This window comes from Oncorhynchus mykiss, chromosome 13, assembly GCF_057628025.1.
Source record: "Oncorhynchus mykiss isolate SJ-2025 chromosome 13, ASM5762802v1, whole genome shotgun sequence".
Taxonomy (NCBI): domain Eukaryota; kingdom Metazoa; phylum Chordata; class Actinopteri; order Salmoniformes; family Salmonidae; genus Oncorhynchus; species Oncorhynchus mykiss.
Genome location: NC_143034.1, coordinates 29,940,394 through 29,958,260, shown reverse-complemented (window position 1 = coordinate 29,958,260; position 17,867 = coordinate 29,940,394). Strand labels below are relative to the sequence as shown.

General features: G+C 42.6%; 1 protein-coding gene across 7 annotated transcripts in view; it reads left to right on the top strand.

The window, feature by feature from the left end:
- LOC110485939 (endonuclease V) overlaps positions 1–17,867 on the top strand; it is a 51,822-nt gene that overhangs the window by 23,216 nt on the left and 10,739 nt on the right. For 2 of the 7 annotated variants that reach the window (XM_021557188.3, XM_090196004.1), the window contains one exon: positions 10,933–11,037. The exons of 1 other annotated variant lie outside the window; for it this stretch is intronic. In XM_021557188.3, coding sequence (XP_021412863.1) covers positions 10,933–10,992 — 60 coding nt within the window. In that variant the 3' untranslated portion in view covers positions 10,993–11,037. Of the gene's footprint in view, positions 1–1,543; positions 1,601–10,932; positions 11,038–17,867 lie in introns of all 7 variants that reach the window. 4 more of the 7 variants (XM_021557190.3, XM_090196005.1, XM_021557187.3 and 1 more) reach the window with 3 other exon arrangements.

Below are 17,867 nucleotides of genomic sequence, written 5' to 3'. Positions count from 1 at the left end.
AGGAAGTTTACATACACTTAGGTTGGAGTCATTAAAATTAGGTTGGAGTCATTAAAACTTGTTTTTCAACCACTCCACAAATTTCTTGTTTAACACTAAGTATACACTAAGTTGACTGTGCCTTTAAACAGCTTGGAAAATTCCAGAAAATTGTGTCATGGCTTTAGAAGCTTCTGATAAGATAATTGTCATCATTTGAGTCAATTGGAGGTGTACCTGTGGATGTATTTCAATGCCTACCCTCAAACTCAGTGCCTTTTTGCTTGACATCATGGGAAAATCAAAATAATTCAGCCAAGACCTCCACAAGTCTGGTTCATCCTTGGGAGCAATTTCCAAACACCTGAAGGTACCACGTTCATCTGTACAAACAATAGTACGCAAGTATAACACTATGGGACACTATGCAAATCTATCCCAGAACAACAGCAAAGGACCTTGTGAAGATGCTGGAGGAAACGGGTACAAAAGTATCTATATCCACAGTAAAACGAGTCCTATATCGACATAACCTGAAAGGTCGCTCAGCAAGGAAGAAGCCACTGTTCCAAAACCACCATTAAAAAAAGCCAGACTACAGTTTGCAACTGCACATGGGGACAAAGATCGTACTTTTTGGAGAAATGTTCTCTGGTCTGATGAAACAAAAATAGAACTGTTTGGTCGTAATGACCATTGTTATGTTTGGAGGAATAAGGGGGAGGCTTGCAAGCCGAAGAACACCATCCCAGCCGTGAAGCACAGGGGTGGCAGCATCATGTTGTGGGGGTGCTTTGCTGGAGGAGGGACTAGTGCACTTCACAAAATAGATGGCATCATGAGGTAGGAAAATTATGTGGATATATTGAAGCAACATCTCAAGACCTCAGTCAGGAAGTTAAAGCTTGGTCGCAAATCGGTCTTCCAAATGGAGAATGACCCCAATTATAATTCCAAAGTTGTGGCAAAATTGCTTAAGGACAACAAAGTCAATGTATTGGAGTGGCCATCACAAATCCCTGACCTCAATCCTATAAAAAATTTGTGGGCAGAACTGAAAAAGCGTGTACGAGCAAGGAGGCCTACAAACCTGACTCAGTTACACCAGCTCTGTCAGGAGGGATGGGCCAAAATTCACGCAACTTATTGTGGGAAGCTTGTAGAGTGCTACCTGTAACATTTGACCCAAGCTAAGCAATTTAAAGGCAATGCTACCAAATACTAATTGAGTGTATGTAAACTTCTGACCCACTGGGAATGTGATGAAAAAAATTAAAACTGAAATAAATCATCCTCTCTACTATTATTCTGACATTTCACATTCTTAAAATAAAGTGGTGATCCTAACTGTCCTAAAACGAGGCATTTTTACTAGGATTAAATGTCAGGAATTGTGAAAAACTGAATTTAAATGTATTTGGCTAAGGTGTATGTAAACTTCCGACTTCAACTGTATATCTGCTCTGCTCATCACACCTGCCCTGTAACATTGTGTTTCCCGCAGCCCTGAGAGCCCTGAGCTGAGATACTCATCCATTACTCTGCTCTGCATCTGAATCAACAGGAAATGCTAAAGCACTGCTGCTCCCCAGCTGGTTGCCGTAACAAATGGATTTTCAATGTGAGCGATTCTTGGAGGTAGCGTTAGCGGTGGGCCGTGGTGGGTCTTTGTAGACAGAGGTAGGGATGCTGATGGTAGTTTTGTGTGCCGGTGTCCCTGCTGAGACTCTGGCTTCTGTGTTTGTTTAAAGGAAAGGCTTTAATCTGTGTTGTGTGTTTTGTGGGCGTCTCTCTATTCCTGCCGCAGCAGCTACACACACAGACCACTTACAGCATGCCTGTCACATTTCTCAGCATCTGTCTGTCTCTCTCCATTTCTCTCTCTCTCTTTCTCTCCCTCCTCCAATCTCTCGCTGTCCTTTCCTCACTCTCTCTCTCCCACCCCCCATCTCTCCCCTATCCTCTCCTTTGAATAATTCAACCCCACAGAGCTTTGTGTTTCTGTCTGTTGACACTGACACATTAACAACACCGACCCACCCAAAACAAACCCAAACACATTCAGTCTACTGCAGGCCTGGATTCAAACCCATATACATAGTCTACTGGAGACCTGAGTTCAAACCCAAACACATGCAGTACTGCAGACATGGGTTCAAACTCAAATACATTCAGTCTACTGGAGACCTGGGTTCAATCCCAAACATATTCAATCTACTGCAAACCTGTGTTCAAACCCAAATACATTCAGTATACTGGAGACCTGGGTTCAAACTAGAGGTCGATACCGATTATTGGAGGACCAAAAAAAAAGCCGATACCGATTAATCGGCCAATTTAATTTATTTATTTGTAATAATGACAATTACAACAATACTGAATGAACACTTATTTTAACTTAATATAATACATCAATAAAAATTTGCCTCAAATAAATAATGAAACATGTTCAATTTGGTTTAAATAATGCAAAACAAAGTGTTGGAGAAGTAAAAGTGTTGTTCCTTGCTCAGAACATGAGAACATATGAAAGTTGGTGGTTCCTTTTAACATGAGACTTCAATATTCCAAGGTAAGAGGTTTTAGGTTGTAGTTAATATAGTCATGTTCTAGTCATGTCATATAGTCATGTTCGACAAAAGCCACACTCGAAGCAGCGTTACCCATTGCTCCACAAAAGCCGCGGCCCTTGCAGAGCAAGGGGAACAACTACTCTTAAGTCTCAGAGCGAGTTAAACGTTTGAAACACTATTAGCGCGCACCCCGCTAACTAGTTAGCCATTTCACATCGGTTACACCAGCCATTAGGCTGATAGGCTTGAAGTCATAAACAGCGCTGTGCTTGTGAAGAGCTTACCATCGCTCAGTCAGACTGCTCATAGACTTAATTATAACATAACACACAGAAATACGAGCCTTTGGTCATTAATATGGTCGAATCCGGAAACTATCATTACGAAAAACAAAACGTTTATTATTTCAGTGAATTACGGAACGGTTCGGTATTTTATCTAACGGGTGGCATCCCTAAGTCTAAATATTCTTGTTACATTGGACAACCTTCAATGTTATGTCATAATTACGTAAAATTCTGGCAAATTAGTTCGCAATGAGCCAGGCTGCCCAAACTGTTGCATATACCCTAACTCTGCGTGCAATGAACTCAAGAGAAGTGACACAATTTCACCTGGTTATTATTGCCTGCTAACCTGGATTTCTTTTAGCTAAATATGCAGGTTTAAAAATATATATTTCTGTGTATTGATTTTAAGAAAGGCATTGGTGTTTATAGTTAGGTACAGTCGTCCAACGATTGTGCTTTTTTCACAAATGCGCTTTTGTTAAATCATCCCCCAGCGTTGCATCGATTATATGCAAAGCAGGACACGCTAGATAAACTAGTAATATCATCAACCATTTGTAGTTATAACTAGTGATTATGATTGATTGATTGTTTTTTATAAAATAAGTTTAATGCTAGCTAGCAACTTACCTTGGCTTCTACTGCATTCGTGTAACAGGCAGTCTCCTTGTGGAGTGCTACGAGAGGCAGGTGGTTATAGCGTTGAACTAGGGTTGCAAGATTGAATCCCCGAGCTGACAAGGTGAAAATCTGTCGTTCTGCCCCTGAACAAGGCAGTTAACCCACCGTCCCTAGGCCGTCATTGAAAATAAGAATGTGTTCTTAACTGACTTGCCTAGTAAAATAAAGGTATAAAAAGAAGAAAAATCGGCAAATTCGGCGCCCAAAAATACAGATTTACGATTGTTATGAAAACTTGAAATCGGTCCTAATTAATCGGCCATTCCGATAAATCGGTCGACCTCTAGTTCAAACCCAAACACATGCAGACCTGGGTTCAAACCCAAACACATTCAGTCTACTGCAGACCTAGGTTCAAACACATTCAGTCTACTGCAGACCTGGGTTCAAACACTATTTGAAATCTCTCAAATACTTTGAGCGTTTGTTTGAAGCCTGCCTGGAGTGTCAGATGGGCGGGAATTATTTTCTTGGACTAACTATTCTATTGGTCCATTGAGCCAGGCAAGCTCAATCAAGCCCAGTTTTGAAATGATTTCAAATAGTATTTGAACCCAGGTCTTGTATCCAGTACATTTGATCTCCTCTCCTCTATGGAAACACATGACAACACACAATGCAGGAGAGAGGCTAGACACTAATTATGAGAAATTACACCGGCAGAATCATCACACTAACTTCTGTCCTCTTCCTGCTGTGTTATCATGGATGGGGATTGAGTGCGACAAATGCATCTCACTTAAGGTGGTTAGTGTGCTTAGTGCATGCCATGTGTTCTAGTGTAGCAGGTGATCAGGGTATATGGTAAGATTTCTTGACAAAGGCTCGGAGATGTGACTCAAAATGTTGACTATTTACTTGGGTGCATCATGCCCAAGTGCACCGTGTGTCCAGCTACTGTCTTACAAAGATTTGAACTAGCCTACACTCCGCACAACTTGCATTTTATCTCTGAGCAAATATCGCCAGTTATTAATATTTTGTTATATGTGTGAGATATTGCAGAAATAGTTCATATTCATAATATTGCAGAAAAATAAGTTACTTTGAACGATTTCACTCTGTAAGTGTGCTTTCTTCCCGTCGGTGGAGGCGATACTACTGCAACATTAAACGGTGCTGCTCGTTGAAGCCCTCAGGTTTTCTAAATGTTAATCTATTTCTGTTTGACATTTTCAGCTTGAACCAGAAACCCAGTCCAGCTGGAGGAGTAAAGAGAGGGAGAGGGTTGGAGGGAGAGAGATGAAGAGAGGGATAGTGTAGCCAGACAAACTGCTGTAGGGCTGCAGGGGGAGAGCAAAAGCCGTGCCTCAGGCCAGTGGAACGAGGCCAGGGCACAGAGTTAGAGAAAGAGAGTGAGTGTGTGCGTGCCGCGTGTGTGTGCGTGTCGCATGTGTGTGCGTAAACATGTTTGCATGCATGTGAGTGCGTGAAGGCATGCGTATGTACATGTTTGTGTGAAATGGCGCCAATGCCACCTGCCAAGTGCCACAGCTAAGCTGTGACGGCTCAGTTGTCCACCTGTGCACCCACACCCTGCCAGTCCTGTTCCCAGTAAAAGAGCTCCGTGGGTGACAATGGGAGACTGGTGGACAAAGCTTCAATCAGACCCCTTCATTTCTGTTGGCACTACCTTTTCTACCTTCTACCTCTCCTTCTGTCAACCACACACCAATGCATCACCCACATCTCTCTCTCTCTCTCTCTTCTTTTCTTTTGCTCCCTCCTTTCTCTCCCACTCCCATCCAAAGCAATGACAAATCAGCCGAGTGTTGTCTCTTGTGCTTCGCTGAGTGCTATGGGAAGTTGTGATAATGAGTAAGTTGGAACCCACCTGTTATTTATGCTTGCTCCGCGCCACGCCGACAGCTACTGGAGCAGACTCCAGATGTATCTAAGTTTAACACAGGTCTTTTATGGTGTTTTTGTGATGTGAAGTTTTTAAGGGTATTTTAAGATCTGCTGGAGTGCGTGTTCTCCAGGGTTGTGAAGTGTTTTGTGTGTGTGCGCACAGTGTCTGTCTATGTGCCAGCGTGTGTTTACACATGTTTTCATGCGGGTGCTGGGTAATTCAGGGGCTTCAGCTGCAAATGGAGTGACTCACGTCCTTGCTGATTGATAGACAGAGAAGAAAAATCCCCAGTGGAATTCACACTCTGACTGTTCTCATTAAAGTAACTGACACTAGGGCTTTACCAAGGCCACACAGTCATTACCAAACACATTCTAAACCCCCTTTCATTCTAAATCCTCATATCTACCTTATACCATCCATGACTTACAGCTAAGGCACAAACATACACAAACGCACACATACGCATAGAAACACATACACACACACACACACACTCATAGAAACACATATACACACACATACGCATAGAAACACATATACACACGCATACGCTTAGAAACACATACACACACACATACGCATAGAAACACATACACATACGCATAGAAACACATACACACACATACGCATAGAAACACATACACACACATGCGCATAGAAACACATACACACACATGCGCATAGAAACACATACACACACATGCGCATAGAAACGCATATAGGCATAGAAACACACACATACGCATAGAAACACACACACATACGTATAGAAACGCATACACACACATACGCATAGAAACATACACACACACATACGCATAGAAACACACACACACACATACGCATAGAAACACACACACACACATACGCATAGAAACATACACACACATACGCATAGAAACACACACACACACATACGCATAGAAACACACACACACACATACGCATAGAAACACACACACACACATACGCATAGAAACACACACACACACATACGCATAGAAACATACACACACATACGCATAGAAACACACACACACACATACGCATAGAAACACATACACACACATACGCATAGAAACACATACACACACATACGCATAGAAACATACACACACACATACGCATAGAAACACACACACACACACATACGCATAGAAACATACACACACACATACGCATAGAAACACACACACACACACATACGCATAGAAACATACACACACATACATATAGAAACACATACATACACACACACATACGCATAGAAACACACACACACACATACGCATAGAAACACACACACACACATACGTATAGAAACACATACACACACATACGTATAGAAACACATTCACACACATACGCATAGAAACACACACACACACATACGCATAGAAATACACACACACACATACACATAGAAACACACACACACACAAACGTATAGAAACACATACATACACACACACATACGCATAGAAACACACACACACACATACGCATAGAAACACACACACATACGTATAGAAACACATACACACACACACACATACGCATAGAAACACACACATACGCATAGAAACACACACACACACATACGCATAGACACACACACACACACATACGCATAGAAACACACACACATATAGAAACACATACGCATAGAAACACATACACACACACACGTATAGAAACACATACGCATAGAAACACACACACACACACGTATAGAAAAACATACACACACACACGTATAGACACACATACGCATAGAAACACACACACACATATAGAAACACATACGTATAGAAACACATACGTATAGAAACACATACGCATAGAAACACATACACACACACACGTATAGAAACACATACGCATAGAAACACATACACACACACACGTATAGAAACACATACACACACACACGTATAGAAACACATACGCATAGAAACACATACGTATAGAAACACATACGCATAGAAACACATACACACACATACGCATAGAAACACACACGTATAGAAACACATACGCATAGAAACACACACACACACGTATAGAAACACATATGCATAGAAACACACACACACACATACATACACACACACACACGTATAGAAACACACACACACACACATATAGAAACACATACGTATAGAAACACATACGCATAGAAACACATACGCATAGAAACACATACGCATAGAAACACACACACACACATACGCATAGAAACACACACACACACATACGCATAGAAACATACACACACATACATATAGAAACACATACATACACACACACATACGCATAGAAACACACACACACACATACGCATAGAAACACACACACACACATACGTATAGAAACACATACACACACATACGTATAGAAACACATTCACACACATACGCATAGAAACACACACACACACATACGCATAGAAATACACACACACACATACACATAGAAACACACACACACACAAACGTATAGAAACACATACATACACACACACATACGCATAGAAACACACACACACACATACGCATAGAAACACACACACACATACGTATAGAAACACATACACACACACACACATACGCATAGAAACACACACATACGCATAGAAACACACACACACACATACGCATAGACACACACACACACACATACGCATAGAAACACACACACATATAGAAACACATACGCATAGAAACACATACACACACACACGTATAGAAACACATACGCATAGAAACACACACACACACACGTATAGAAAAACATACACACACACACGTATAGACACACATACGCATAGAAACACACACACACATATAGAAACACATACATATAGAAACACATACGTATAGAAACACATACGCATAGAAACACATACACACACACACGTATAGAAACACATACGCATAGAAACACATACACACACACACGTATAGAAACACATACACACACACACGTATAGAAACACATACGCATAGAAACACATACACACACATACGCATAGAAACACACACGTATAGAAACACATACGCATAGAAACACACACACACACGTATAGAAACACACACACACACACACGTATAGAAACACATACGCATAGAAACACATACGTATAGAAACACATACGCATAGAAACACATACACACACACACGTATAGAAACACATACGCATAGAAACACATACACACACACACGTATAGAAACACATACACACACACACGTATAGAAACACATACGCATAGAAACACATACGTATAGAAACACATACGCATAGAAACACATACACACACACACGTATAGAAACACATACACACACATACGTATAGAAACACATACGCATAGAAACACATACACACACACACGTATAGAAACACATACGCATAGAAACACATACGTATAGAAACACATACGCATAGAAACACATACACACACACACGTATAGAAACACATACGCATAGAAACACATACACACACATACGTATAGAAACACATACGCATAGAAACACATACACACACACACGTATAGAAACACATACGCATAGAAACACATACACACACACACGTATAGAAACACATACGCATAGAAACACATACACACACACACGTATAGAAACACATACGCATAGAAACACACACACACACATACGTATAGAAACACATACACACACACACGTATAGAAACACATACGCATAGAAACACACACACACACACGTATAGAAACACATACACACACACACGTATAGAAACACATACGCATAGAAACACACACACACACACGTATAGAAACACATACACACACACACGTATAGACACACATACGCATAGAAACACACACACACATATAGAAACACATACGTATAGAAACACATACGCATAGAAACACATACACACACACACGTATAGAAACACATACACACACACACGTATAGAAACACATACGTATAGAAACACATACGCATAGAAACACATACACACACATACGCATAGAAACACACACGTATAGAAACACATACGCATAGAAACACACACACACACGTATAGAAACACATATGCATAGAAACACACACACACACATACATACACACACACACACGTATAGAAACACACACACACACACATATAGAAACACATACGTATAGAAACACATACGCATAGAAACACATACGCATAGAAACACATACGCATAGAAACACATATACACACACACACACACGTATAGAAACACATACGCATAGAAACACATACACACACACACACACATATAGAAACACATACGTATAGAAACACATACGCATAGAAACACATACACACACACACGTATAGAAACACATACGCATAGAAACACATACACACACACACGTATAGAAACACATACGCATAGAAACACATACACACACACACGTATAGAAACACATACGCATAGAAACACATACACACACATACGTATAGAAACACATACGCATAGAAACACATACACATAGAAACACATACACACACACACACACATATAGAAACACATACGTATAGAAACACATACGCATAGAAACACATACACACACACACGTATAGAAACACATACGCATAGAAACACATACACACACACACGTATAGAAACACATACGCATAGAAACACATACACATAGAAACACATACACACACACACACACATATAGAAACACATACGTATAGAAACACATACGCATAGAAACACATACACACACACACGTATAGAAACACATACGCATAGAAACACATACACACACACACGTATAGAAACACATACGCATAGAAACACATACACACACACACGTATAGAAACACATACGCATAGAAACACATACACACACACACGTATAGAAACACATACGCATAGAAACACATACACACACATACGCATAGAAACACATACACACACACACGTATAGAAACACATACGCATAGAAACACACACATATAGAAACACATACGCATAGAAACACATACGCATAGAAACACATACGCATAGAAACACATACACACACACACACGTATAGAAACACATACGCATAGAAACACATACACACACACACGTATATAAACACACACATACACTTACAGCTGAAGCACAACCACACACGCACAAACAAATCTCATACACACACAATTCACAACTCTTACTGAGTCACGTAGCAAGAACATAGGCAGGTTGGAAATCAAATAAACAGTTCTAGATTAGTTTTAAACAATTTGATGGATGAATGGTTGGCATTGTCATGTCGAGATGAAGCAAGTCTTTGTGATGGGTTCTTGTTGTTTTTTTGTTGCAGGCTGCTTTTATCCAATCCTATGCGGGGGAGGACAGGGGATCCTAAGTTGAGAAGTGTAGTGTCATAACTCAAACATTCACGGAGATCTTGCATTGTCAGTGAGATATTGCAGAATACGTAGGTGTGCAGTTTTATGACAGTGGGAAGACAAGAGGCCTAATTGGTAGTGTTGACAGCAGCAGAAGTTAACCCCTCTGCTATCTTTTTGGGATTGCAGGCGGACATGCGCTCCAGAGAGTACCTCCGTGTCCACTTCCCAACTGCTGCAGACACCTGAGCATAGAGGAGATTGGTAGGTGTTTCAACAGACAGACACGCAGAGGTAAAGCACTCATTGCAGGCATTTGCTGTGGCTTACAAATACTAACACTTGTGCTGTCCCCACTACTGTGGAGGGAGATAAAGCACTGTCCCATTTCAAACAGATATATTGCTGGTAGTGATGTGACTCTCTCTCTTCGCTCTCTCTTTCTCTCTCACTCTCTTCCCCTCTCTCTCTCTCCTGTCTTTCTCTCTCTGTCTCTCGCTCTCTGTCTCTCTCTGCACTCTGGATCTGTGCCAGGCTGCCAGCCCAGTGCTGAGCCCTTAATGTCCTTACAGAGGGTATTCCACGTACTAGTGTGATCCCAGGACAGCCTCTCTGCAGGGGGAGGTGTGGGAGGTGAGCCAGTGGAACCACCTGGGGTTGAGCAACGAAGGATGGAGGAATGGAGGGAGGGAAGAAAAAGGGTTGTGAGGCAGTGGCTGTTTGTGCCGTTCAAGATTAGGGAGAGGATGTTGGTGCACAGGTTGGAGAGACAAATTTGAGTAATTAATGTGGCAGACAGTGACTCATTTAATACCACTGTGCACACTCTTGCCTGCATCTACCTGATAGTCCAAACAGTTTGCAACTTAAACAATAGTTTATTTTGGACTAATGTAGGTAGGTCCCTCCCCACTTCATTCCATTTGCATTCATTTAAGAAACATTTTGCAACAGAATCGGCGGAATAAATACACCCTGATCACCCCCACACACACTTCACTTTCATAGCAGCCACATACAGCATCATCACTTTGCTCATTGTATAATTACTTCTCACATCTACTGTACACACTCTCCTTCTCTCACCTTTTCCCTTCGCTTGTTGACTTCAGTGCACAACACAACAGCTGTTTGTGACCAGGCGCTAAAAAACCTCTCCAAGCCAAACCTTCATACCGCTAACCAATAGACAGCCTACATCATTGTCACCATATTAACGTTATAGTTAACAAACTAGACCTAACGTGTTAATCAACTCACAATCCAATCCATGTGTACAATCACATTGTACAGTGTGACCATGTGGTGCAAGGACAACAACCTCTCCCTCAACGTGATCAAGACAAAGGAGATGATTGTGGACTACAGGAAAAAGAGGACCGAGCACACCCCCATTCTCATCAACGGGGCTGTAATGGAGCAGGTTGAGAGCTTCAAGTTCCTTGGCGTCCACATCAACAACAAACTAACATGGTCCAAGCACACCAAGACAGTCGTGAAGAGGGCACGACAAAGTCTATTCCCCTCAGGAGACTGAAAAGATTTGGCATGGGTCCTCAGATCCTCAATAGATTTTACAGCTGTACCATCGAGAGCATCCTGACGGGTTGCATCACTGCCTGGTATGGCAACTGCTCGGCCTTCAACCGCAAGGCACTACAGAGGGTAGTGCGTACGGCCCAGTACATCACCAGGGCCAAGCTTCCTGCCATCCAGGACCTCTATACAAGGCGGTGTCAGAGGAAGGCCCTAAAAATCGTAAAAGACTCCAGCCACCCTAGTCATAGACTGTTTTCTCTGCTACCGCACGGCAAGCGGTACCGGAGCGCCAAGTCTAGGTCCAAGAGGCTTCTTAACAGCTTCTACCCCCAAGCCATAAGACTCCTGAAGAGCTAATCAAATGGCTACCCAGACTATTTGTAAGGCGCATATGACAAATTTGATTTGATGTACAGCAAGTGGTTTAGCAGTTACACCGGTGAACCCCGGTGGCAATAAATATTCAAAACCGAAAGCTTACCTTGACTTTGGAAGAGTTGCATTGTTGGATAGCCTTAGCCAACTAGCTGACATAAATAGCATTCCACTGTTTGAGTCAGGATGTTGACTAGGCTAAATTAGCTAAGTAAAAGGTAAACTAAGAAGAAAGAAAATACAATAAAATATAGCAAGCACTACCTCTGCTGCTTCTCCTTAATTTTTTAACAAGATAATGTGTTCAAAACTGTTTAACTGTTGTCTTTCTCTCTATTTGAGTCAACTACTCACCCCATTTTATGCACTGCAGTAGTTTATGCTTTCAGTACTAGATTCATTCTCTGATCCTTTGATTGGATGGAGAAGATATTAGTTAGTACTGCAAGAGCTCTGATAGGTTGGAGGACGTCCTCCAGAAGTTGTCATTATTACTGTGCAAGTCTATGGAATGGGTTGAGAACCATGAGCCTCCTAGGTTTTGTATTGAAGTCTGTGTACCCAGCGGAGGACGGAAACTAGCTGTCCTCCGACTATGGTTCTAACATACAGAGTGCTGTTGAGGCTACTGTAGACCTTCATTGCATAACAGTATATTTTAATCAGTTATTTGGTGATGTGAATATATTTAGTATAGTTTTATTTTTTTATGTATGAAATTCACTGAGGAGGATGATCCTCCTCAGTGAGGAGCCACTGGTGTGTGGTGAGAGCTCCTCGGGATGGAGCGAGGGAGGGAGAGGGGAAAAAATAAGGACAAGAAGGCTAAGGCAGCCTTAGATCCAGAGATCATCCTCTCAAACAACAGTCAGTGCCCCATCATCCCCTCCTTTTAGTGAGTCATCAAAGCTCCAGCGCTTCAAGAGTCATATGAGGATGCAAATGATGTTCGCATACCCAGTTACAGTACAGTACGCACGTGCGTGAGCACACACATACAGATGCACATAGAGATGTGCACATCGAGAGGACATTTGCACACTCTTGCTTACTCTCACACGCATACATACACACACACACACACAGATGCATGCATCCACTGCACGGACCCATTTGAAATGCAGCCCATGTTCCGGCATTCCAAAGTTATCCCCGTTTGAACTCCCCCAGGATAGGAGCGATGCTCTCTCTCACCCATCGTCCTCTTTTGATCATTCTCTCAACAAAGGGGAAAGTGACAGGAAGGTTTTTGCCGAGTGAGCAAGGCTGCCCCTCTCAATCTCCAGGCTTTAACTCCCTTATCTCCCTTCCCCTTTAAAACCTCCCCTCACTCCCTTCCACTTAAAAAGCTTTGTGGATGAGCTATGCAGGGCAGATATTCTGGCGATGCTGGTTCTGGTACTGTTCTAATGAGGGCTGGAGTGTGCTCTCAACCCCTCTAACTGTACAGTATGCTACTGTCGCCGACATGGTGGGTAACGGGAAAATGGGGAGGATGGTGCGTCATGAATCAGTAGTGGTTTCTAGTAGTGGCCATATGGCTAGGGTTTCTGTCTTCCTGTTACATTATTTGTCAGTGCGTGCATGAGGTGGCCTCTGTCTTGTTAAGTTTATCCCATGCCATTTCTCTACAAATAGGGGGGGGGGGGTAATCTTACTCTGCAAGTGCCAGTATATGCGCAGGCTTTTAAATACTTGGTTTGGATTGCCTAACCCCGCACTGTAGTCTTATAGAGTTTAGTCAAAGGATCATTGTGCTCGATTTATCTCAATAGGATCTCCAGGTTTGGATAAAAGATCATTAAAGAAAATCTAAAATGGATACTTCTACGATTGCATTCCACTGCTCTACAGGTTTCTTCTAGTGGTTAGGCAGAGAATCGTTGTGCTCCCTTCTCATAACCAGTCTCCCTTGAAGTCCACAGTCTCTATCTCAATGGAATCCCTTTACAGAAAATTGATATCTCTAGTGCTCCTCTGTTAGATACCCAGAGCCTATCATCCCCTGGACCACTGGGTAGAGCTGGAGTATCCATTCCTCTGTTAGCCTCTGGACTGTGAGCCCACCTGTTGTCTCTCACAACCCCCTCATAGCCCCCTGCAGGGCAAAGGGAATGAGCACCTCTCTCACTGACTCATGCTGGAGGGAGAGAAAGCTTGGCAGGAAAGCAATAGGAACCTGACAGAGAAAGAGGACGGGATGAAAGATGGATCAGCAGGGGAGGAGATGAAGGGATCTGAAGGGAAGAGAGGAACAACAGGAATGGAGACGGGGATGAGGAGGCTGAGGAGCGAGGGAGAAATGGAGTACAGGAATCAATGCAGATTGAGAAGAGCTCTTGTAGTGGTTTGAGGTGTGTGTGTGTGTGTGTGTGTGTGTGTGTGTGTGTGTGTGTGTGTGTGTGTGTGTGTGTGTGCATTCATACCTGATATATTTAAACTTTTACGAACAAGGACCGTGAGTATTTTCTGATCATGTGACCATTCGAGGCGAAGAACACCTTTCTCTTGTATTTATCCTCATTGATCACCACGGTAACGTTACAGCTAGTCCATCACAGACCTGTACAGCTCTTCCCTCCCATGACTGATGGATGCTGCCCAATCATTTCCCTCTATCCTCCTCCATTACCCCACCCACCCCTCAATCCTAACCAATAACTGGGGACGCCAGGTGAATTAGGTTCATGCTGATATACACACTGATGCCCTTTCCCACTGATCTCCAAAATGTCAGGGAAATGTTGTGGAGATGAATAGACTCGGCAGGGAGGAGGACAACTAATTAATAAGAAAACTTCTTGGTGAAAGTAGGGATTCTTTTGGATTATTTAAAGGCCTGTGATTGTGATTTTCCTGTGTTTTATATATATTTCCACACTTTGAGGTTGGAATAACACTGTGAAATTGTGAAAATTATGATCATGCCCTTTTAGTGTAAGAGCTGTTTGAAAAGATCGGCAGAAATGTTTGCCTGTTTTGGTGGGATGGAGTGTTGTCCTGCCATGGTGACATCACCAGGTGGTAAAATTGTTAATAGACCAATAAGAAAGGGAGTTCCAAATCTCTCTGCCAATAACAGCTAATTTTCAGTTTCCCACTCAGACCACTCCCAGACAGTTCTAACAACATTTTTGCTTGAGAAATTGCTTTTTGCTTTAAATTGTTATCTAGAAAATGATTTGATATTGAGATACAAACTGCTGCATTGGACCTTTAATGATTAAACACCAGCATAATGGTATATAGGCTGACTTTGAATGTCCCCAGGGATTCAGATGCACAAATAAAATATTGTTCAGTGACAACAAACCTTTTAATTAGACAAGAAAAGTGTGTGCGTGTTTATGCGTGTGTGTGCAAGTGTAGCGGACTTGAGTCAGTCATGGTCATGTGATGGGTAGCCCTGCCTTCGACTTCAAAATCAGTGTCAGCCAGCAGGCCAAAAGGAAATGTCCAAAGGTCAAGATGTTAGCTTCTCCCGTGGGAGAACAGGGTTCAAATCCTGACAGTTACATAAATGTTATTGTGCTTGTTTGATAAGGGCAAAATGTGAGTGTTCCTTTTGATGTTGAAGCTGAAGACATGATGAGGGAGTTTGATCTCAGAAAAGGAATACCCTGAAGGATACTCTCATCCTCTCTCATTTCCTCTCTCTCTCTCATCCTTCTTTTGTTTATCCTGAATCTCTGTGTCTTTTTATCTTACCTGCTGTCCTCACTTACATTTCTCTAATATCTCCTCATTCTTTCTCTTGCCTTTAACTCCTCATCCCCCCCCCCTTCTCTTTCCCACCCCTCCCTCTCTCTGAGGCCCAGTGAGTATAGACTAGAGTAGCACAGTGTGCCAGAGGCAGCAGCAGGCATCTGGGCCTTTTCTGGCAGACAGAGAGAGAGTTGGCAGGATACCCGGTGCCTGCATCCATGCCGCTCTTCCCCCAACACGCACTGGGACTGCGCAATCAAAGACACAAAAAGAGAGAGATGGGGAGGGAGGGGGAGTTGTCCATCTTTCCAACTATCCATCTCTTGCCTTTTTCTACTGCTACTCTGTCATCCATTTCCATCCGTATAGACAGAGGCGAAACACAGTGAATAAAAAGAGAGGGAGGGAGGGAGATGAGCATTTTGTACCGCAACCTGGAGAGGCGGGGAATCAGGGATGAGGGATGGGTGGGGGGTGTAAGGGGAGAGAAGCCCATGCCAGGCAAATCAGCGGGAGGAGACCCCCCAATCTAGTATCTACCTGTTTGTTTGATGCGGCAGAGTGGATCCTCAATCGTTTCATCAAGCTTGGCCTCAGGAACGAAAAACCCTGTCATCCCTTCTTTCCCCCAGAACACCACCGCACTGCGCGAACCTCAATCGTTGATAAATCGTTGCCACCTGCCTCCTTTCTCACAACCCGTCCCACGATAACCAGAACAATCGCTGAGCCCCCAGGAATGAGAGATGGATAGAGAGAGAGTGGAGGAATGTAAGAGAAGAGGAGTGGCAGGTAGTCTAGCAGTTAAAGGGCGTTGGGCCAGTAACCGAAGGACACTGGTTTGAATCCCTGAGCCAACTAGGTGAAAAATCTGCCTGTGCCCTTGAGCAAGGCACTTAACCCCAATTGCTCCTGTAAGTCGCTCTGTATAAGAGTGTCTGCTAAGTGACTAAAATGTCAATGTAAGGTGTGGAACAGTAAGGAGAGACAAGCGTAGAGAAAAAGTGTTTTTGAACAGATGGGAAGGGAACTGAGGGAATCGGTGTGTGCAAAGGAAGTATAGAAGTGAGAGAGAAATAAAAGAAAAGACTAAATGTTGTTGCATTCCTCTGAATTGTTGACAATAGCTGATTTTGTATCAGTTCAAGGTCAACACACTCTCACACACACACACACATCAAAACACAGAAAGCCACTGGCACTGAGCATGAAAAAGTTTACTCAGCAAGTGTAAAATAATCGTGACACCCCACAGCTTGTGTGTTCACTCTTCACACTAAATGTTATCAAGGACTCCAACAGATGTTTTGCCTGTTTCCAGCTAGCTGGTGCACCAACACAACTCAATGCAGCCCAATAGGCATCTGCTTGAATTTGGGTTTAAAAAAAAGAACTTGTTTAAATCTCACAAATGATTTTCCCAGATTGGGGTTGCTTTTCTTCATGTTGAGAGTTAGTGAATGTCCATTGTGTCCTGGCTGGTGTAGAGGTAATGCCATGGTCTC